This window comes from Prosopis cineraria, unplaced genomic scaffold (genome assembly GCF_029017545.1).
Source record: "Prosopis cineraria cultivar Desert tree isolate PC_DT_omini unplaced genomic scaffold, ASM2901754v1 PC6, whole genome shotgun sequence".
Classification (NCBI taxonomy): Eukaryota; Viridiplantae; Streptophyta; class Magnoliopsida; order Fabales; family Fabaceae; genus Prosopis; species Prosopis cineraria.
Window position 1 is genome coordinate 191,730 of NW_026555337.1, and position 22,921 is coordinate 214,650.

Sequence of the window (22,921 nt, forward strand, 5' to 3'; positions counted from 1 at the left end):
GGTTTGAGTTGGTACAGTAATTTTCGATCCCTATGAGCTATGGGTCCGAACCCATTAATTAAAATAGATCTAATGAGAGTTGTTTAGAGTATTTAAGCACTAAATTAATGATTTTGAGAGTTGTTAATAGTTAGGGGCCATTAATATCCAAAAAATTTATATTTATAAGGGATGTTAGGAGTGTTTAATGGCTATTGATGATGATTTAATGGTTCATTAATGACTATGTGGGTCATTCAAATTTAGTAAGCCTAATGGGTATGCTTGGGAGTAAGCTTATGACTTTAATGAAAGGGAGAATGTGGAGTTATAATATTGAAAATTACTTAAAAGGGGGATATTGATGAATGTCCTTGTGTTTGGTTTTAGATTATCTAATTTTGGCATCATTCAGGTTAATTTAAAAGCTTTGAAAGTTGGTGTTTTGAGGGGTAAACTTTTTACTTCTTAAAGGTTTGAGGTAATTGGAAGAAATCTAGTTTGTATAGTTATATGTCAATTAATTATTTGTTGTATGAGATTTTTTACAACATGTTGGGTGTTTGAAACTCTTAGATGTAAATTTTGGCAATGTGATAATTGTGGGTGTGACATTGTGCTAAGTTGTTTGGAATAATAATATGCATGTTTATTCTTACGACCTATGATGATGATTTGCAAACATGATATTATGAAAATGAGTAATATGTGATATTTAACATGTGGAATATGTTAGAGTGAGGAAATTGTGTGAATATGATATGAGATTATGAGTTGTGTTAAAATGACATATTAAATGTCAAGACATGCATAGCATGATTATTGACAGGAGTTCACTTAGAGAGAGGAGTAGATTGATAAATTCACATAGTAATGGTGGCTTATTGTTAGAATTAAAAGCTTGCCCTGGCATTGATCGTTGGAATCGGGAGGCAGCCACTATCCCATAATTGATTTAGGACTGTCCCACTTGTTCTTTGAGGGACTCGAATCTAACTAGTCTCTACTAGTTCCTGCAGAGGCTAGATTAGGGGTACGACATCCCATGGTTGTTTGTGTTGGGGGAAACCATGGTACACAAGTAAGTGAGTTAACCCTAACTAGATCGCCCCTCACAAGTGGAAGGTTGGGTTAATCCGAGTTATGGATGTAGCCGCTAATAGCCACTGGTTTTATGTCGGAGGTAACATAAAGGTATAAGACTAGCATTGATCATGTATTAATAGTTTTGGCTATATGGTTGTTATTATTGTGGTCCAATGTATTTTAGGGGCACATAGTTATTATTTTTGCAACCATAAAATGTAAATAATTGTGATATGTCCAATGATTACATGCCTAGTGACATGGTTGTTATTATTATGGCCGAGGCTACATTTGCTATATATGTATGATATTTGAGTTTATTATCATTTACATCTATTTTTAATTGATATGCAACTATATAGGCTAAGTTGACTTTGGTTATTGAGTGATTGTACTTACCCCTTATCCTTCAATATTTTCAGGGCTTAGTTCATCAAATTAGGATAAGGAAAAATGCCTAGAGGGCTAGGGCTGAGTGAGAATCATATCAGTAGGCCTTTAGATTTACTCATATGTGTATTTTGATGGTTAATTTACCAACTAAGATTTCTTTTCATTATGTTGTCAACTTGTATTAAAATTGAAAGTGTTTTATGTATTTTGTGCCCTAAAGTTGTTGGTCTATAGTTGTAAAACTTGAATAGGGCCGAAATACCAGTATAAGTAAGGTAAAGTACATTTGGGTTGTTTTGGATAAATATTAATGATTTTATGTAAAATTACTTCCTCTTGTGTTTTTGTGAATTGAGAGGTTGATAGTTGAATTTATGATATACGTGTATTTGAATGAGTGTGGTATGTTGTAAGAGTCCTAAATGGTCCATTGAGTATTTGAGTGTGGTGATGTAGGCTTTTGGCACATATGTGGGAATTTAGGCACCCTAATTGTGAGTTTCTTGTGAAAAAGGAGTGAAAATTGAAAATGATTTTCAACTTTTGATAAAAATATAATTTGATTGTGAAACTTGTGCTATTAGTTAGAGTTAGGAGAAAACTCTCTATAAACATCTAGATCATCTCAATCAGACATTAAACAGAGATGTAGAACACGTCAGAAGCTCATCTTGGGTGCTATCATATGACAACAAAAATTTGTTGTAAAATTTGTGCAAAGCACCATGGCGCATGACACAAAAGTAACATGCCACGACGCAGGAGTGAGAGCATGTAGTTGTATTTTCTATTGGGCATTTGTCCAAGTATCATCTTCCTTCTTCAAAAATTAAAGATCCAATGTTATTATTAAAAGATTTGGATTGTGTAGATTAAATTTGGATAGTTCATATTTAAAGTTTTTAATCACTCTTTTATTATTAAAATAAAAATTTATAAAAATGAAATTTTTTAATAAATCCACTTTATCATCAATATGGGCAATACAATTTTAATATTACATTTTTTTATATTTTTATAAAATTTTATTTAGATAAAAACTGTATTAAAGATAAATATGAACCATTCAAAATAGATATTGATAGTCATTTTATAAAAATATAAAAAAATTAATGTTAAATTGGACACTTGAAATTAATAATAAAATATATTTATTAAAAAATTATAATTTGTATAATTTTTTATTTTAATAAATTTAAAATAAAAAATAAAAATATTCTAAATTTGGACTCTAAACAGTCTATATTTCATTTTAAGGTAGGGGAGGAGTTGTGGTTGGGAATGGCTGTGAATGAAGAGAAGCTAGATCCATAGACCAAGGGAACAAAAAAAAAAAAAAAAAGAGGGGGAAAACAAGAGACAAAAACATACTTTTTTTATTCTCAATTATAAAATAACTTTAAAAAAATTTCGTTCTTTCCAAATACAAGGTAATTTGAAAAAAATAATATTTTATTAATAATATTTTTTAATATTACTCTTTTAATAAAAAATTAAAATAATATTGTAGCATAATAAATAACTGTATAAGAAATTTTTTTAAAAAATTTTAATTTTGTTTTAAAAAATTAAATTTATAAAATTTTTTTATTATATTTTATTAAGATATGTAATCTTATTTTAAATTATTTTATACTTTGAGATGGGGGGACCGATAAAGTTACAGCCAGCGGCTAAAAAGAATAAATAGATAAAAGGAAAAGGTTTTTTGGGCAGTTTACATTGAGATCAGCCAAAAGTACTTAGTCAACACAAGTCCTCCTTGACCTGAGTCCTAAGCGAGAAATGTTTGCTTGAAAAAGAAGTCAGGATAGGTCAGTCTTTAGCCAGTTTATGCCGTGCACATTCTGATGTCTTGCACAAGTGCAAGTTAATACAGGACATGTAAAAAAGAAAAAGTGCATGTAATATATGGTGTTGCCTATAATTTTTCGCCCTCGTTCACAGCAATCGTTACCTAAACTGGGATGGGCATTCAGTATAATAGAAATAGAGTCTTTATAATATCCTTAACACCTAAAATATTATTATTATTATTATAATATTCAAAACAAGTCTTATTTGATGGAATAAATTTGATTACCAACAATAAATTCGACTAAATTTTTTTTCAAGCAGTTACACATTGTTATACAATGAATTCATAAAGGACTTTGCGTAAGAAATCTGACACATTTGTAACTTTTGAATATTTGAAGTAATTATACCTTTAAGCAATCATATACATACTATGTAATTTTTTTTTTGGGTAAATATAAGGAGTAATTTTTGTCAACAACAGAGATATATCTCTTGAGATATTAAGAATAACAAGTAAACTTTCATCAATTAAATTATTATATAACTAAAGGTTATATTATATAAATAAGGGTTATAGTTTGAACCTCTAACTTCTCGTTAAAAGAGCATATAGTGTAATCATGAATATTTTTTTTTTGGCAGGGCGTCTCTCAGTCTCCTGCTGCCCATCAAAGACCAGGCTTGGGCTGCGCACAAGAAGTAGTTTGGTTAACAACACAAAAAGCATTCTTTTGATTGTTTCGCCTATTTTAAATTGAGCAAACTTTGTTGGACCCATATTGAACCACAAACCGGAGCGAAAGATTTCAGGCCTCTGGCCAGGGTCCGAGACCCTCGCTGATTAATGTTCTTGACGTAAACCCAACTGCACAGTGCCTGAAATCCATTAGAATTGTTTGATCCTGGGTAACTCTCCCGTCTCCGCATCTGTGCCTGGGCGATTGGGGTGAGCCAATACCCGACGCCAAAATTCATGACTTTTCTCTCTTCTTCCCGTGTAATCTCCATTCACATGGCATGGGGCTTCTAGTTCTGCATCCACCCTTGATAATTCAATCATAGCAGTTTATACTATTCTCCTATTCCTTCGTTCTCAATTCTCATCTGTTCTAACCTAATGGGCAAAAATCAAGCCTATAAAGCTATGCAGAGAGCCAGGCTGGGCGCTGGCTCTGCCGGGCCCGAGGAGGTTGAAGACGGCATGGTCTGTACCCTTTCATACTACTAGTAAACTCTTGTTACATTTCTTCCATCTGAATTCATGGGTATTATTTACTCCTCATAATTTAATCTGGATTACTCATCCTCTGTTTATTGTTGGCTTTTTTATTTAATTAATTTTGTGGCGCTGTTATCCTTTTCCTAACTGTCTGTTCTAATTAGCGTTCTAATTAGAAATGGAATGTGCTTGAATAATTCCCTTGTTGTTCACCTCTTTCCATCGTTTTGATGGATTCGATTGTGACTGGGTTTATTACATTCGTGGCTGCCATTTTCGAGGATGTAGTGTGCTCATTGCAAGCTGAAAAAAAATATCCCGAGTCTTGTTGCTACTCTCGTCCAACAAGGCCAAAACTTTTGGACGATAAATTGCAGGTGTGTTGCTTTTGCTGGATTTCTCTGGTCATTCTCATGTCCGTAGTTTCCCCCCTTGAGTGTGGAAATGGTCGTATCTGTCTATATGATCTTGTTTGCCCTTTTTCTTGCCCTGAATCAACGGAAGAGAGCTAAAGTATCTCTGCCATAATGATCACTGTGTTCTCGTACCTCGAGATTCTGGGCAGTGGATGCCATTTCACAACAGAATATTTTAACTGTAGTTGTTGTCTAACAATGATTCATCTTGTTAACATTGTTATTTTGCTGGCCTTCCTTTCACATTTAGTGATCCGATGCCTTGTTAAAGAAAGAGGCCCAAGTGATCCGATGCCTTTTATCAGTTAATTCTAACTGATCATTCGTTCATAATTTTTTCGAGGAGAGTAAACTGCAGTCTGCAGCAACCACTGTCAAAAGTTTATCTTTTAGAACCTGAACAAGCAACCGATTATTTGGTTTTTTTATGGATGCTTCTACCTTGTATATGCTATATTATCACATTGTACTTTTAAGTAACCAACTTTGTATAAGTATTGCCTTTGTAAAACGCTAGGTGAGACCAACAGATTTGATTTAGAAGCAGGAAGACAAAACATTTAAGAAAGGAATTATATTTACAATTGTTCTAATGATGGCACAAATCTTTGAGAAGAAGACTATTTATAGCCCTTTATATAAGTAATCTCCAAGAAATAACCAAACCAGTATGAGTAAACCTGATAAAGGTTAAGATGAAAAATTCTTATTGTTTATTTATTTATTTTTACACAGCAATCCATTAGCAGTAGAGAAGCAAGACCCTTACTCTCTTAAATACTGGCAGCCAAGGAGAATCTCCTTCAGCACAAGGAAACAGAATTCTGAATTGACTCTATCAACACCTGTGGGGACTTATCTAAAACGCTACATGGGAAATAATAAATAATAATTATTGAATATTAAATGAAGCATTCATGAATCAAGGGAAGTGTGAAATCGTAGGTGTTAGTGGTTATTAGTGCGCTTAGTGGCTGTTAAGTGTATTCCCCCTTCACTGTCACATGCCATCTAACCATTCTCCCCACTATCCATGTTACCCATCCCTCTACTCACGTCATGGACCCCTTGCTTCAACCTTCATATCTTGCCCTTACTAAATGTCTTCAAGGGCCTCTTATCATTAACGAGATGACTTGTCCTCAGGCAGGAAGTAGGAAATTGAGTAGCAACTAAATTCCTCAAGTGGTCTGTCAATCCATTGTTTTTGACACGTTTGGTTCCATGTTAAGAAACCCAAGAAACATCTTAAATTGGAGTTTACAGGCTCAAATGCAGAAGCAACAAGTAGTTGCTTCTCAATTCTGCGAACATCGGTTAAAAGTATACAAGCTTGATTTTGCAGAAAGGAGACTCAGAGACTCACAAAGTCTTGCAATTCTTATGGTTTTGTAGCATCCAAGTTGGATATTTGTCATATTACCATTCGTTGTATTCATAAGACAAACCATATTCTTTCACTGATTTTGTGTGATTCTTTGTTCATATCTTGTACAAACATATCTATCAAATAGTTCGAGGTCTCTAATGTGTGTTGATCTTCAAGGGTATATTGAATGTTTTCAGATGAGTTTTAGGAAAAAAAAATGTATATGAATGTAGGAGGTATAATTCTCTTGATTGTAAGGTTGATTTTTTGGGCCAAAACAGTAAATTTCAATGATTGAAAAAGAAACATTACAGTTACCAATATCAAACAAATAAATGAAAAAAACAAAAGAACAAACAAGCAGCAAAACCAACTTACAAGTGCATCCTATAGCTGAACAAAAACTACAAAAACAAAAAAAACTAAATCATCTACAGGGCACCAGCTAATCTCAGCCTACACGATCCCTTTCCTTCACATATTTATCAATTTGCTTAGTGTCTACAACCAAAATATTTTCTAGAGGGGATGAGAGTTGAGAAAACCACCTGTATTTCAGGGGACATTCCTTTTGCGGCCATTGTTGCTACTCAATCCTCTACTTCATACTTCATTCCTTGATAAGCTGTCAAATAGAGAATAATTTGATAAGCACTCCAAAATGTATAATATATCCTGAAGGACCATTGCCGGCCAGCAACAAAAAAATCCAGCAATCATTTTCAAATGCATATTTTCTTAAAGGGGTAAAAAAGAAAAAGCCACGTCACAAGCTCCTTTCAAGGCATGAGACTTCATTATCTATAATCGGCAGAGAAAAATAGTGCCCTGCTTCAATTTTATTCCATTAGGTAAGTGATACATATATAGGCAGCATCTACTTTCTATTCCTTTGGTGTTTGAATATATTGAAAAATTCTTTTTGGCTTTAAGGATCCAGTCTCTCAGTTCACCTCTTTCAAATTTTGGAAAATCCATTTTGGTGTGAGTAGTCCAAGAATGATCCCTACTCCACTGTGCATTATAATAATTATCATTTGGGTCATCACTCTGATCATGTCAAGCATGACTTTGTGCAACATGGCTAGGTTCAGCAGCTTTGCCTTTGCTAAGTGCAGAAAGTCTCCTTCTAGGTCTTGTGAAGTGACCTTCAAAGTAGTCATGTTTGCTGCAAGAACATCTAAGGCTTCCAAACACAAGGCTGTAGAGGCTAATTGCTGTGTACTGGCGGCCTGCAGTGGCAGGTTGGGTTTGAGAATCAGGTTGAGCGATAGAGGAGCAGGTGGAAATCATCTTGGATTAGAGGCTTTTATACCAAAATTAAAGGTTGAGATGAAAATGAGCATTTTTATGGAAATAGCAAACTACTAGCTGTATAAAAGCAAGAATCTCTCTCTCTAATACTAATTGTCAAGGAGAATTTCCTTCAGTTCAATGAAATGAATCTAATTCTGAGCTGCCCAAAATAACATCTAGGACACCTATTTATAATGCTAAGAATGATATAAAAATTAAATTGTTAAATAAAACATGCATAAATCAATATGTAGGATCTTTATTTGATAATTTCAAAAATTTAGGGTTAGACAAAATTTAATATTTAATCATTTAATAATGTCCTAATTCCTAAATTGAAGTTTTCATCAATATATGTCTACATCCTGTTTCCAATCTAATTCTGACCAGAAATGATTCTCCTCCTGAGAGTTCTAAGGTTGATGGTCTCCAGAAGTGAATGATCAAGATGGTTAAAGACTGATAGTTATTATCATTAATCATTAATTTATGTGACTTAAAAATTTGGACATCCCCCCCCCCCAAACAAAAAAAACTGTGTGATAATAATGACGAAGTAGAAGAAGAATCACATAATTATCCAGAACTGACTCAATGCCATCAGGAAACTTTGGTTATACATTAGAAACATTTGGCACTTGAGAACAAGGAGACAGACTTCAATAAAGGAGGGCCAAATGCTTCATCAAAGAAAGAACTCTTCAATATTAAAAAATGGCATCATATGCAGACCCTAAAACAAGTCTATTAGTATGCATTGGGTTCAAGCTTATGTATAAAGCTGCTCCAATAGCATTAGCATATTCACAGAGTTATTATGATCATGATAGATTCTATTGTAAAGCATAGGTGTCTAATTTTGAGCTTTTACAATTAACATTAGCAGCAAGTAACACTATTCAATGTAAGTTTGTGTTATAGAATTTAGATTGGAAAGAGAGAGAAAAAGAGGGGAAATAGAGAAACAAAACAGAGAGATAAAGAGAGCGAGTCTGAATATGTAATTCTCATTGAAAATCAAAGTCTGAAATTTGGTTCTCTTATTTATAGTCTTATTATCATATGAATACATATCCTGATCTATCCAAAGCCTACTAATATAATAATGATATAATTAAATATCAAATCCTATCTAAATCCTATTTAAATCGTAAATTATATCTAAATCTATTTAAACCCTAATTAAATCTTAATTATTTTCTTATTTGTTATAATTATATAACAATACCACTCCCCCAAAAGACCCTTGTCCTCAATCGTTAAGTGCATAGAAAATTGTATCAAACTAGACCCTTAAAACATCCTAATTAAATTGCTTTTGAACCAAGTCAGAATGAGAACAGGCACTGGTGGCAAGAAAAAAGTGGGATGCACGTTCTCATTGACAAAGTAGAGGGTAATGGTGATTGAGACTGGGGAACATGCATTAATATAGAACTTAGAAAAGATGGCAGACTGCAACCGTTAACTATGAAAGAATTTTGGGACCCATGACTGAAGGAACTTGTGTTGACATAACCATCAACTACTTGGAGTTCTTGGCTTTTCTTGATAATGTTGTCACAATTTTCTTAGGGTTGAACAAGATCCACTCTTTTCTTGAATGACAGAACTTTCTGGCAGCACTGGATACATATCTTGAGTTAATGGTGAGGAAGACCCATCTTCTTCTTGATCAATTGAAGCTTCTTGCACTTTATGTTCCTCCTTCACAGCCTCCTAGTCTTCCCGCGAGGAAGCTACCTCCTTCCTTAAGATTGGTAGTGTTTCATGCAATACAACACTTATTTTTTCTAACGGTCGAGTAATACTTTGAAATTGCTCTATATCAAAACCCATCCTCTTTAGTCCAAGGAAGGATGGCTTTGATACCACTGTTATAGAATTTAGATTGGAAAGAGAGAGAAAGAGAGGGGAAATAGAGAAACAAATCAGAGAGATAAAGAGAGCAAATTTGAATATGTAATTTTCATTGGAAATTAAAGTATGAAATTAGGTACTCTATTTATCAAATCTGATCTAAATCCTATTTCAATCATAATCACAAATCATATCTAAATCTATTTAAACTCTAATTAAATCTTAATTATTTTCTTATAATTACATAACAGTTTCCTTCTAAATCCTAATTTTGATATAAATTGAAGGAACATGGTTATCAAAAGTATCAGCTTAGCTAGAATTGCCCTGTTGGAGGAATTGCATTTGACTGTATCATTAGCTTACTACGAAATAGTTTTTGGGGAACATTGATCAAACCAACAGAGGAAGTAAAAATATGTAACTAATTGGTATTGCATGGTACCAAAGATGCGACTCTTTTTGCCTATTTGGAAAGTTAGTAAGATTTGTGGGTTGTAACTTATAAATGTTGGTTTTAACTTCCAATGTGGTACCCTCGGATTGTTGTAGTAAATAAAGATCACAGGGGAATGCCTGGTAAAAGTAATGCATTGAACTTTGGAATTTGGATGAGTTCTGTTTCAAATTTATTGCAACTTATAAGGTTCAAAGAAGCCAATGCCAGATATTCAAGCTGCATCCAGACTAACTTTGAAATAAAAGAGAAAATTGAAAAATTGGATTAGAAAGGTGTGGAAGAAGCAACCTAGTGTCAGAAATAGGTTTCATTTCCCATCACCTGAAAGTTTTGATTTCATTGCACAGCCAAGAAAAGGGCAATTTGGCTTGGTCTGACATTGACAACATTCTTCACAATGAAATTAATACTTTAGGCGATTTTTGATGGAATAATTGGATTAGAAAGAACGTAAAGAAGTTACCTAGTGTCAGAAGTAGGATTTACTTGTTATCAATTGAATGTCTTGATTGCATTGCACAGCCAAGTGAGCAATTTTGCTTGGATTGACAATGTACATACAACTCTTCATAGTCAAATTGAAATTTTGGGTGCCTGTTGGGTTTTGATGTTCTTTCTTTTCATGGTAAACAGGCTTCTTTTTAATGACATTTCTTCTCATATCCAAAATGAATATTTTTTTGTTTTAAAAAAAAAACTCATTATCTTGCAAAGACTAATATTGATTTTACAAGAATCAGACAGAACTATTTCCTGCTCCTCCTCCTCTATGTTTAAACGAAGTAATGGAAAGGGAAAACTCTATGATGGTTAAAATTTGTTGAAGGCAACGATTCACCCTTCTCCTTCATTCTGCTTGTCAGTTTGTTTTTTCAGTGCATTGATGGATGCATATTATAGTGCTATATACTAGTGTGTTTCTCTCTATCCTGGACCTTTATTGATGAGGACTGCCACAGGTGGATGGTTCATTTCATTCACCAGAGTGGCATGCTGCTCGTTTGGCTAGCCTTAACACCTCCCACACAATTACTTGGGAAGAGTTCAAAAGGAAAAAGAAGGTAATCTCTTGACATCAAATTATTTCACTATCATACATAATTTGACTCGTTCCTTTTCCCCCCCTACTTGGGTTAAAGAAAGGCATTCCAATTTTATGTACATGTGCCCAGTGGAATGATTGTTTCTCATTTATCTGACAAAAAAGAAAAGAAAATGATATTGATGGTTTCTCATACAATGATAATAGACGTCAGGAAATCTTATTTGAGCTACCTTCCTCAAACCTTTATTGTTTTTGTCTTAGTGAAATATTTTTTTCTATTATTTCAATACCTGTACATTCATGGTTTCAATCTTCGCCTTCTTTGATATATTCTGCATTTCATTGTTTATATCCAGTCAATACTATCTCTTTGTTTGTCCTCTGCTAGGTAGACCATCTTGCTTCTTACTGTAAATTTGGGGGATGGTTGCACACTCTCTCATTAAACATGTGCCCTCTTATTCAGATATCATATCGGGCCTTATATATATGTGTCTGGACTTTAGGCTTTCTCTTTCCCTAATCACTATATATATATTTTTTTGAAAAAAGTGATTCTGTATTCAGTTTCTGGTTTAAGCATAATTTGGTGGTTGGTTAAATATCACCTATTTTGTTTTAGACGTGATCTAAGTCATTTGTTCTCAATAGCATATTTGAATTCTATTGCGGCATGTCCACATGCTTCTATGCTCGTCCACACTTTTGTTTCTTGTATGGACAATTGATTCCTCCTTTAGTAAAAAGTTTGGATTGTGTTCAATCTGTAGGTCGTCTTTGTCAAGGACTTCTCATTTCTGGTTATTCACATCATCTTGGTGGTGTGACATGTGTTGTGTGGATTGCTTTATTTCTAGCTACTAGTTATTTCCCAAACTTGAGGCATGTTGATTTCTGCATCAATTTTGTGGGGCAATCTTGCCGTTAATTCCTTGTGCTTCTTCAATATTATTACATGCTCAATTGGTACAAATTTGGTTCATTAGGAAGAAGAAATGAGAAAAGGGGAGTTGGAAGCAGATGCAGATAGGATGATGAGGGAGTACAGAGCTCAACTAGATGCTGAAAGGGCACGCAAGCTTGCCCAAGGAAGAAACCCCTCTTCTAGTAAGTCTAAACATGGGAAAGGTATGTATGTTAAAGGTGCAGACTTTTGGTGTGTTTCACTGGGGTTTTGCTCTATCTTCAGCTTCTAATGGTGGTGATTGCTTGTTATGTACTTTGCAGATAAAAGGTCCAAATTTCCAAAGAAGCACAGCAGCAAAAAGAGAAAGGTACTTTGATTCTTTAAATGTGCCTATTAAATTCTACTTGTGTTACACGTTATTGCTATTTTATAGTTATTTGATGGCTTTATTGTCTTTATGCTGATAGGTTATTATTGTCTTTTTATATATTACTGCATTACAGATAAGTTATTGACAGTATAGGACCTTACCTTTTGGGACACGAGTCTAGGTTTAGGATATATCTTGTAACCTACATCCTTACCACATTTTTGTGAATGAAATTGGTCTCTTCTCTCCCTTCTCTCTCTTCCCTTAACATTTTGGTATCAAAGCCATCTCTTCGGCTATGGCTTTATCGGAGACTTGGTCCTCTACTGAATGCGTGGGTGATCTCGAGCATCAACTGGAGATGCAATCTTCATTGGTGGCTAGCACTCAACTTGTTGTGGACAAACACACGCAAGAAATATCCAACATGAGGCTATCCATAAACTAGTTTTCTACCCAGCTTAATGACATTAATGCCAAGCTCTTGATGATTATTAATCAACCCTCCCGTTCTGCTAACCTTGAAGTCGGTGAACCTTCCCAAGCTCTTGTTGCAACAATTGCACCACCTCGACTAGCAGGTTTGATCCCTCCCCCGCCAATCATTATTCCCCCACCCTCATTTTCTAGACCAACTACATCCTCCGCAACAGCTCCTCCCCCTCCCTTGTCAACTTGACCTCCTCAGTTTGGATCTTTCCAAAGACTTATTCCCACCTCTCAACCTTCTTACTTTGTTCCAACCAAGCACAGCAGGGTAGAGTTTCCAAAATTTGATGGTACAAATTTTAGAGGTTGGGCTTATAGGTGTCTCCAATTTTTTGATGTGGATGAAACACCTGTCGAGCATTGCATCCGTCTTCTCATTATTCATTTGGAGAAGCGTGCCTTGCGTTGGCATCTCGCTTTTGTAAAACAGAGGCGTTTGTCGGACCTCTCTTGGGATGAATATTTTCATGAGATGGAAGCTAAGTTTGGGGATATTAAGGATAAAAACCCTATGATTGCTATGAAGAAGCTTTAAATGCAAGAGTCTGTGGAAGAGTATGAAGAGAAATTTGACGAGTTGGTTACCGAAGTCGACTTATCCGAAGTTGTTGCCATGAATTGTTATATTGGTGGGCTTAGGAGTGATGTGCAGCAGAGTGTTCTTAGTCTACAACCCATATCTGGAGCCAGTGCAATGAAAATGGCAAGGCGTCAGGTCACAACAATTAAGGCTATTCATGAGAATGCTCCCACTTCAGCGTTGTGTAAGCCTTTTCATGCCTCTTCTGCGTTTTCTGCATCAGCTGCTTCTCGATTTCTGCCTTCCTCTCTATCGGGGCACAAAACCGAACCGAGCCCCAACTCCCTTTCATTTATAGGCCCTATTGTTGATAAGCCCAAATCGTTCAGCTCAACCAGTCTATCAAGTTCAGCTTTGTTCAGACCCACTAAGCAACTTTCCAAGCGAGAGATGGATGAACGATGTTGCAAGGGACTCTATTATTGGTGTAACAAAAAATATAGCAATACCTATAGATGCCGAGATTCCCATATCTTCATCCTCTTCATCGAAAATGATTCAGAACTCTTTGAGGATGCATTAGAAGAGATCGAGCCTTTACCCTCTACCAGAACGGTGAATGCAATTGACGGCACGGAAGGCACGTCTACGCTGCATCTCGCTGGCCACATAAAATGATAAAGCGTCGTTATCCCAATTGACACGGGAAGCATGCGCAATGTCATAGACTCGGGGGTAGCTAAACGGCTTAAATTGAAGGTTCAAGAATGAGAGGGCATTCGAATTACTGTTGCGGATAATCTATAGCTATTAGTCTCCAAATGTTGTTAGAATCTGAAATGAGAAATGGGGGCTTCTTTCTTTTCTTTTGATTTTATAATCACGAAGATTGGGGTGTTTGATATGATTTTGGGTGCTTAATGGCTCAAAACTTTAGGGCATTTCTCCATGGACATGGCAGAGCATCTATTCAAAATTCATCAGAACGGTTAATTAATTACACTAAAGGGCATGAGCTACAGAACACCGAAGCCCATTATGCACATGACTCTCTTTGATTGTGATAAAACCATAGCTAATCATCTCTACCTCATTCATGTTCGTCAACACTTGCAGGTACAGTTATCTTGCAACTCTTCTCTTTCTTCTGATTAGCGAAACCAATTGCACAGTTTACTCGATTCCTTCACTGATGTTTTTACTGAGCCCACTAGCTTGCCACCTTCTCATTCATTTGACCATTCCATTCCCCTTAAAGTGGACTAACCTGTGAGTTGTAGACCTTACCGATATGGACCTGTTCAAAAATGTGAGATTGAATAGCAAGTCCAACAAATGCTTGATAATTGAATCATAAGAGAAAGCAATAGTTCTTTTGCAGCCCCTGTTGTTCTAGTGCAGAAAAAAGATGGCACATGGCGTTTCTGTGTTGATTATAAAAGATTAAATGAAGCCACTGTTAAGAACAAATTTCCTATTCCAGTTATCAAAGAACTCTTGGACGAACTTACTGGAGCACAGTTTTTCTCTAAGTTGGACTTAAGAGCCGGTTACCACCTGATTCGAATGAATGAAGCTGATATTGCTAAAACAGCCTTTCGCACACATGAAGACTTATATGAATTCATGGTCATATCATTTGGTCTCACTAATGCACCCGCTACTTTTCAAAGCCTTATGAATTCGGTTTTCAAACCTTTCTTGTAGAAGTTTATTCTGGTTTTCTTTGATGATATCTTGGTCTACTGCAAACATTGGGTAGCCCAGTTGGAGCATTTGAGAGCGACCTTATCACTCTTGCTGCAGCATCAACTCTTTGCTAAGGCCTTTAAATGCATTTTTGCAGCAACACAAATCGATTATCTTGGTCATGTCATCATGGTCAATGGGGTTCAGGTAGACCCGAAGAAATTAGAAGCCATAGCTTCTTGGCCCATCTCTTCTTCTATTAAAGAACTACGAGGCTTCCTCGGTCTTACAGGTTACTATCGGCGCTTTGTCAAAGGGTATGGTTCTATTAGCAGTCCCTTAACTGAGTTGAAGAAAAATGAGCACTTTGTTTGGTCTCCTAAGGCTCAATCAGCTTTTGAATCCCTTAAGGCTTCCATATGATTTCCTCTCTGGTGCTTGCTCTTCCCAATTTTAATGAGATGTTTATGATCAAGACTGATGCTTCATGGCATGGATTGGGCGCGATATTATCTCAGAATGGCCATCCTTTGGCTTTTGCTAGTAAAGCACTTTTTTCGTGTAAGAGGCGATTGTTTGTGTATGAGCGTGAATTGTTGGCCATTGTTTTTGCTGTCAAGCAGTGGCGTTCTTATCTTTGGGGATGCAAATTCATCATCCATACTGACATTTGCCTTTGAAACATCTCTTGGAACAACGTGACTTGAGTCAAGAGCAGTGTAAGTGGTTGCATAAACTTTGGGGCTAGACTATGAAACTGTTTACCGTGAAGGGTGTGATAGTGCTGCAGCTGATGCATTATCTAGGTGTTTAAGGGGATTGTTTGGCCATTTCAATGCCAATCTCTCCATTATATGAGAGGGTACGCGATTCTTGGCTTCTTGATGACCATTTACAGCATTTGATTAAAAGTCTAGAAACTAATTCCTTGTCTTATCCTAAGTACACTTGGGAGAACCAATTGTTGAAATGGAAGGGTAAGCTTATGGTGGGTGCTGATCGAGGTCTTTGAGAGGCTTTACTTCAGTTTTTTCATGCTGATGGCACTGGGGGCCATTCAGGTATGACTTCCACCTACAAACAGCTTGCCTCATTCTGTTATTGGAAAGGAGTGGAGAAGGATGTTTGCAATTTTGTGCATCAATGCACTACATGTCAGCGCTTTAAACCAGAATTAATTGCCTCCCCTGGTCTTCTCCAACCCTTCTCCATCCCTGAACATATTTGGTTTGAGCTCTCAATGGACTTTATTAGTGGCCTTCCTAAATCTTATTCTAAGACTACTATCTTAGTTGTGGTTGATTGTTTATCTAAGGCTACTCATTTCATGGCTCTCAAGCACTTGTTTACTGCTGTAGATGTGGCCAATATTTTCATGGATAATGTGGTTAAGTTGCATGGGTTTTTAAATCTATTGTTTCGGACCGAGATCCTATTTTCTGTGGGAAATTCTAGAAGGAACTCGCACAGTTGTATGGGGCCAAATTACAATTTTCTTTAGCATACCACCCCTAAACGGATGGCCAAACTGAGGTACTCAACCGTTGTTTGGAGTGCTACCTCTGTTGCATGATGAGAGATTTTCTTAAACAGTAGGTTAAGTGGCTGCCACTTGCTGAATTATGGTACAATACTACTTTCCACTCTTCCGTTGGCATGTCCCCCTTTGAAGCTGTTTATAGGGTGCCTCCTCCTTCTCATCTACCTTACATTGCTGGTGATTCATCTAATGAAATGGTTGATAGAACTTGTAATTCATAGGAGCTTACTATTCAGCTTCTAAAACAACACCTATTGAAGGCTCAACATAGGATGATTCAACAAGCCAATAAGCACCAGTCCAAGCGTAAGTTTGTTGAAGGAGACATGGTTTTTCTCAAACTACACCTTTTTAGGAAGAGTCTCTTGAACAACTCTTCCTTGCATAAACTAGCTGCCCATTACTTTGGACCATCCAAAGTGATAAGGCAAATTGGGGAAGTTGCATATGAGCTGGACCTTCCCCTTAACACTAAGGTCCACCCAATTTTTCATGTTTCAATGTTAAAAAAGTATGTTAGCATAGTTGTCCCCATTAACCCCACCTTACCCTTGGTGGATGATCATGGTCAATTTATGCTAGAATTGGAGGAATTATTGGGAAGAAAAATCATTAAGCGCCATAATCTACCAATGACTCAAGTGTTGGTTTGCTGGAAATTTTCTCAACTTGAAAATGCTACTTGGGAAGATCTTTCAGCCATAAAACAACAGTTCCCTCACTTTAAGACAGATGATCTAGCTTCTACCACTATCCTTGTGGATAAGGATGTTTTTTAAAGGGGGAGTATTGTTACACGTTATTGCTATTTTATAGTTATTTGATGGCTTTATTGTCTTTATGCTGATAGGTTATTATTGTCTTTTTATATATTACTACGTTAAAGATTATTTATTGACAGTATAGGACCTTACCTTATGGGGCACGTGTCTAGGTTTAGGGTATATCTTGTATCCTACGTCCTTGTCACATTTTTGTGAATGAAATTGGTCTCTTCTCTCCCTTCTTTCTCTCTTCCCTTAACAACTTGTCTACCGAAGAACTGAGAAGTCCTATTCCAATTTGACACTTTATTTTATCATATAACTTAATCCTATATTTGTCTGTGCTTTGATTACTGTAACTACTAGCCGTAGTTCATTATAGTTTCTCCTTACTGTGATATATATTGGACTAATTATTCTATTGGTACAATAGCAGCAGTCTTATCCCACTAGGTGGGGTCGGCTGTATGGCTTTTAGAATGTCATTGTGCTCTATTATTTATCAAACTTTTAGAAATATAGAAAAACATAACTCTAGGTTTTTATATTTTGCTCGCGTTTTGTTATTGTTTCATGTGCTTTTTTCGGTGTTTTAGGTCTGTATATTTTTGTTTTAGTGTTTTAGTTCCCTCTAAGGTCCTTACACTTTGTTTATAGAGGGATTGAAAACACCAAAAAAAACAAAAGTGTAGGTACTTAGATCACAAAAAAGAAAGTACAAGGACCGATAGCAAAATACAACCAAAGTGTAGGGATCTAATTTTTTCGACAAATATTGTTAGTTAAGAGGTTTCGATCAACAATTTTCAAGAGTATTCTTTGTGGCCTTCCTTTACTCCTCTTAATAAGGCTTAAATGATCTATTTCACTCTTCTTAAAGGTGCCTTCCATAGTTTTCTTTATACATGTTCAAACAATTTTCTATCATTTTTCCTTCAATAGGTGCAATACTCACTTTTTTTTGTATGCACTCATTTTGGATTTTATCTTTAAGTGTATGTCCACACATCTATCTCAACATTCTCATCTTTGCTACTATAACTTTATTCCCTTGTCCGTTAAAACCCAACAATTACTGTCATATAATATTGCCGGTTTTATAGCATTTTGATAGAACTTTCCTTTAATTTTATTAGGTAACTTACAATCGCAAATAATTCCTTTAGTTTTTCTCTAATTTAACCATTCAACTTGTCTCTTATGTGTAATATCTCCTTTAATTTTCTCATATGTTAAATAATAGCTCCTAAATATTTAAACATTTTCACTTGAGATATAATTTGATTTCTCAATTTCACTTCCAAATTATTACTCATTGATTTTTTATCAAAATTACAATGCAAATATTCTGTCTTACTCCTGCTTAGGTGAAAATCTTTTGACTCCAATATCCTCCTTCGTAACTCAAATTTATAGTTAATCTTTTCTCTTACCTGCACAATAAGGATTGTATCATCTGCGAAAAGAATGTATTTGAGGATTTCATTTTGAATATGCTTAATCAAAAATATCAAGGATCAGATCAAACAAATAAAGACTCAAAGATGATCGCTGATGCAATTCATTTTTTATATGGAAGTCTTTTGTTTCGTCACCAAATGTTCTTATATTAGCTATTGCTCGAATATAGGCAATTTGTACATCCTTCTTTTCTAATACTTTCCAAAGTATTTCTCTCAATACACGATTATAAACTTTTTTCAAATTAATGAAAACCATATGTCAATCTTTACCTTTGTATCAATATTTTTTATTAATTCCCTTAATAGATAAATTGCTTCTGTTGTCACTTTACCTGTTATGAAGTCAAACTGATTTTTAAAAATACCAATTTTTAATCTCAACCTATGCTCAATCACTCTTTCCCACAATTTTGTTGTATGACTCAAGTTTAATTCCTTTGTAGTTAGCGAAATTCTGAATATCCCTTTTATTTTTGTGAGTAGGAACTAATGTGCTTCTACTCCAATCGTCAGGTATTTTCTTAGATTGTAAGATGTTATTAAATAACTTAGTTAACTATTGTACTTCTTCTTCACCTAAATATTTTTACAATTCAATAGGAATATAATCAGGTCTATTGATTCTACCATTTGCTATTTTTTGAAGAGCTTCTTTTACCTCACAATCATGTATCATTTAATAGAATGACAAACTTTGTTCTCCTTGAGGAATGACTAAATCCTCTTAAGTTATCATATGAACCCCCCATCGTTGAAAAGTTTAGAAAAGTTTGTCTCTCCTCTGTCTTTAATATCACCATCTGTGACTAAAACATTTTTATCTTCGTCCTTTATACATCTTGCTTGTTTCAAATCTCTTGATTTTATTTCCTTACTCTTGGTAATTTTATAAATTTTTCATTCTCTATCCTTTGTCCCAAGACCATTATAAAACTCTTCAAATACTTTAGAATGAGTTTTACTCACTGCTTTTTTAGTTTTCTTTTTAGCTATACAATACTTTTCTCAATTATCATTATTGCACAAATGGATAGTTTTAAAACATTCATTCTTATGTTTGATTTTTTTTTCATGTACACAGTACACTATTATTCCACCACCAAGACTTCTTATATTCCAGACCAAAATTTTTTTATTCTTCCAAAACTTCTGTCGCAAACTTCCTAGCCATATCTTCCCACAAAGTACTAGCACTTCCCCATGACTACCAAATTCCTTCAGCCAAAAGGTTTCACTTGAAAGTTTCTTGCTTATCACTTTTTAATTGCCACTACTTTATCGTTGGAGTTACCAGTTGTTTGACGCTTTTGGTTTTTGCTCATAATACGTGCATTAAGGACAAGGAACCTATGTTGTATCGTTATAGCATCCCTAGGAATCACCTTATAATTTTAACAAAGCTTTCTATCTGTATTCCTTATCAAAAAGAAATCAATCTTTGACCTTAAGGTTCCATTTTTATAAGTGATGAGATGCCCATCTCGCCATGTTGAAATCATATGCCAAAGAGAAATTAAGAATAGATTGTCCTTCATTATTTAGCTCCCTAAAACCGAAAGCATCATACATCCTCGCATAATGACCTCCTTCCCTCCCAACATAACTATTAAAGTCTCTTTTAATAAAGATCTTTTCATTTTATGGTGTGTGTTAAATCAACCCCTCTAGTCTTTCCAAAATAATTCTTTAAGATTGGCTTCTACCCCGGCTTAAGGTGCATAAGCACTAAAATATTGACAGTCTCACGTCCAACAATAATTTTTAGGGAAATAATTCTATCTTCAATTTTATTAACTTTTACCTTGTTCTTCTTTCACTTTTTATTGACAATAATGCCTGCTCCATTGCATGCACTTACTTTTTCAGTATATTAAAGTTTGAAACCTTGTATATCTTAGCTTGTTCACTGGGCCATGTAGTTTCCTGCAAGCACAAGATATTAATTTCTCTTTGAATCATAACTCCTATCATCTCCATAAATTTACAATTCAAGGTCCCAACATTTTAAGTATCAGATCTGATTTTGCTCGCATAGACTAACTTCTTTAGTTGGGCTTGTCCAGAATAACACAGTAGCCCTTTCTGATTTAACATTACATCCGGGCGTTGATGCAACCACTCTAACTCATTTGTCACTGCACTCGAGCCATGCATCGTATTACATCAACCTGGTATTAGCATAAAAATGTCTATTGTCCATATTTATGTGAGATTTAACAAAGTTTTATATTGGCTGTTGAGGGCCTCATATAACCCCCTTTTATCAGTATGTTCACAAAACTTTTTCAAAGTTTGCTTGTGAATTGATTTGAATTTGTCATATCCCTGGTCTCATTTAGGTCTGCTTTGGAGGTTCTGATTATTTTTCTGTTCAGATCCAAGAAAAGATTAAAAAAAATTGCATCTGATGTTTTGTTTCCTTTCCTTTAAAATGTCTTCTAAATCTTTTGCTCTAACTTGAATGGGACTGCTAGCTGGCTTTCTACCGAATCTTGTACATCTTTATGCCTTCGTTCCATTGCCAATAGGCATGCTAGTCATTGCATTACGTTTCTTGGTTTAATGATTGAGGTGGTCCTATTTAAAAAATTCAAATTGGATTTTAAATGTTGTCGTTACTTTCTTGTAAGTTGTTAAACAACAATATCAAGCTTCATCCCATAGCTGGAGTTGGCTATATGTGTTCAGATTATGTTGCTTTTGTTTTTTAAATTGATCAACAATCAAATCCAATATCATTACCCTTTTGATGAATCACGTAATGAATACTTGTGCACATATGCTCCAAGCAATGGCGGGCAATAATGTATGTTAGTTATTTGTATTCTGTTTTATGCATGCTCATTTCCTCTGCTACTGTTACAGCATTCGAGAAGGGCTTCTGAATCTAGCTCCCCTGTATCGTCTTCTTATTCTTCTAGTAGTGATGATGAGAGAGTGTCAAGAAGATCCAAGTCCACGTCTAAGAGATCAAAGAAGGAGAAGAAGCACAAGTCAAGAAGTAAGGTTGCTGATGATGATAATGAAGACGGAGGTGGTCCTGTTCCCCTTTCAAGATTCTTTGGAAGCATCAAGAGCTAATATAGAATCATATGCCTGGCTGTGTACCACAGATCTAATTTTACTTATATTTTTTGTTCCTGTGTTAGATTGTGAATTCTGTTCAGCCTTAGTTTCGTATAGTCCTTGTATACTTCTTTACAGGAATTTTAATTTTGTATGCGATATTTATGTTTTAGAATGAACATTGTCTTGGTTTTATCCGAGACATGGTGACTATCGTGAGTTGGACAATAATCATGTGAAATTGCGTGATGTTTAATGGAACCAGGATTGTCGAGAAAGTATCGCCAGCCAATGAATTATTTTTCTTTGGCATGCGCACTTTGGAATTCTTAGAAGACATCCCGTTAGAGCCAGTAGGATTATAAAGAAAAATCAAGGGAATGAGATACAATCTTTATCAACAGCCGGGCAAGAATCTCGAACAGTTATGGATAAAGCCCAAAGGTGGAGAATCTCTAGTAAGTAGAAACTAAAACGTATCCATCCGTTATCTCGTTAAAGAGTCTGTCATATATTAGTTGTCATACAACTGCAATCCTAACAGTCCAGTGAAAACATAAGCGTACTAATATCTTGTATAATTGACGGCTCATCACACTACAATAATGAAGTTATAAAACGTTGACAACACATAAGGTTGAAGTTACTCGACATGGATAACTCCCTTGTCCGGAGGATGTAATGTAGGGTTTGAATGTTTCCTAACCTGTATCAATATCCCTCTTTGAAAAGCAGCCTTGTCCTCAAGGTTGAGGCTGTTAGAAATACAGATAAAAGTCCAACATATAGAAAATAGAAGATATATTAAGAATATATAAAATTTGGGGTGTGTTTAACAAAATGGTTTAAGTTATTTTGATGGACTAAATTACCCTCAGGGGCAGAGGAACCTTATTGTGTGCTCTGGTGGCTTGCAATTGGCCTCGCTGTGTTATCTCTCTGAAATTGCCCATTCGATTAGGGTCTCTTTTGAAAGTTGGTAACTAATCCTCTTCATCACCCCACCAGTGGGCCTATAAACACAGGAAGCCTACCTTGACTGTCACACTTCTTGGTTACCTCAGCTTTTCTTATCCTCCTGGTGATTATGAGCAACTTATTGCATATCTCATCAAGCGTCATAATCTTTAAGGGTGCCAGGGCATCGATACTTAAGTTTGGTCGTCTCAAGAAGCCTCTTAGCCTTTCAT

General features: G+C 35.3%; 1 protein-coding gene across 2 annotated transcripts; it reads left to right on the forward strand.

Moving 5' to 3' along the window:
• The first annotated feature begins 4,053 nt into the window (after positions 1–4,053).
• LOC129312686 (uncharacterized) lies at positions 4,054–22,009 on the forward strand. 2 transcript variants are annotated; one of them, XM_054955358.1, is made up of 5 exons: positions 4,054–4,462; positions 10,838–10,939; positions 11,910–12,051; positions 12,151–12,197; positions 21,531–22,009. In XM_054955358.1, the coding sequence occupies exons 1-5, from the start codon at positions 4,376–4,378 to the stop codon at positions 21,744–21,746; spliced, it is 594 nt and encodes a 197-aa protein (XP_054811333.1). In that variant the 5' UTR covers positions 4,054–4,375; the 3' UTR covers positions 21,747–22,009. The 2 variants fall into 2 exon arrangements, with proteins under 2 accessions (XP_054811333.1, XP_054811332.1); XM_054955357.1 differs by lacking the exon at positions 4,054–4,462 and adding an exon at positions 4,495–4,854.
• The last annotated feature ends 912 nt before the right edge of the window (positions 22,010–22,921 follow it).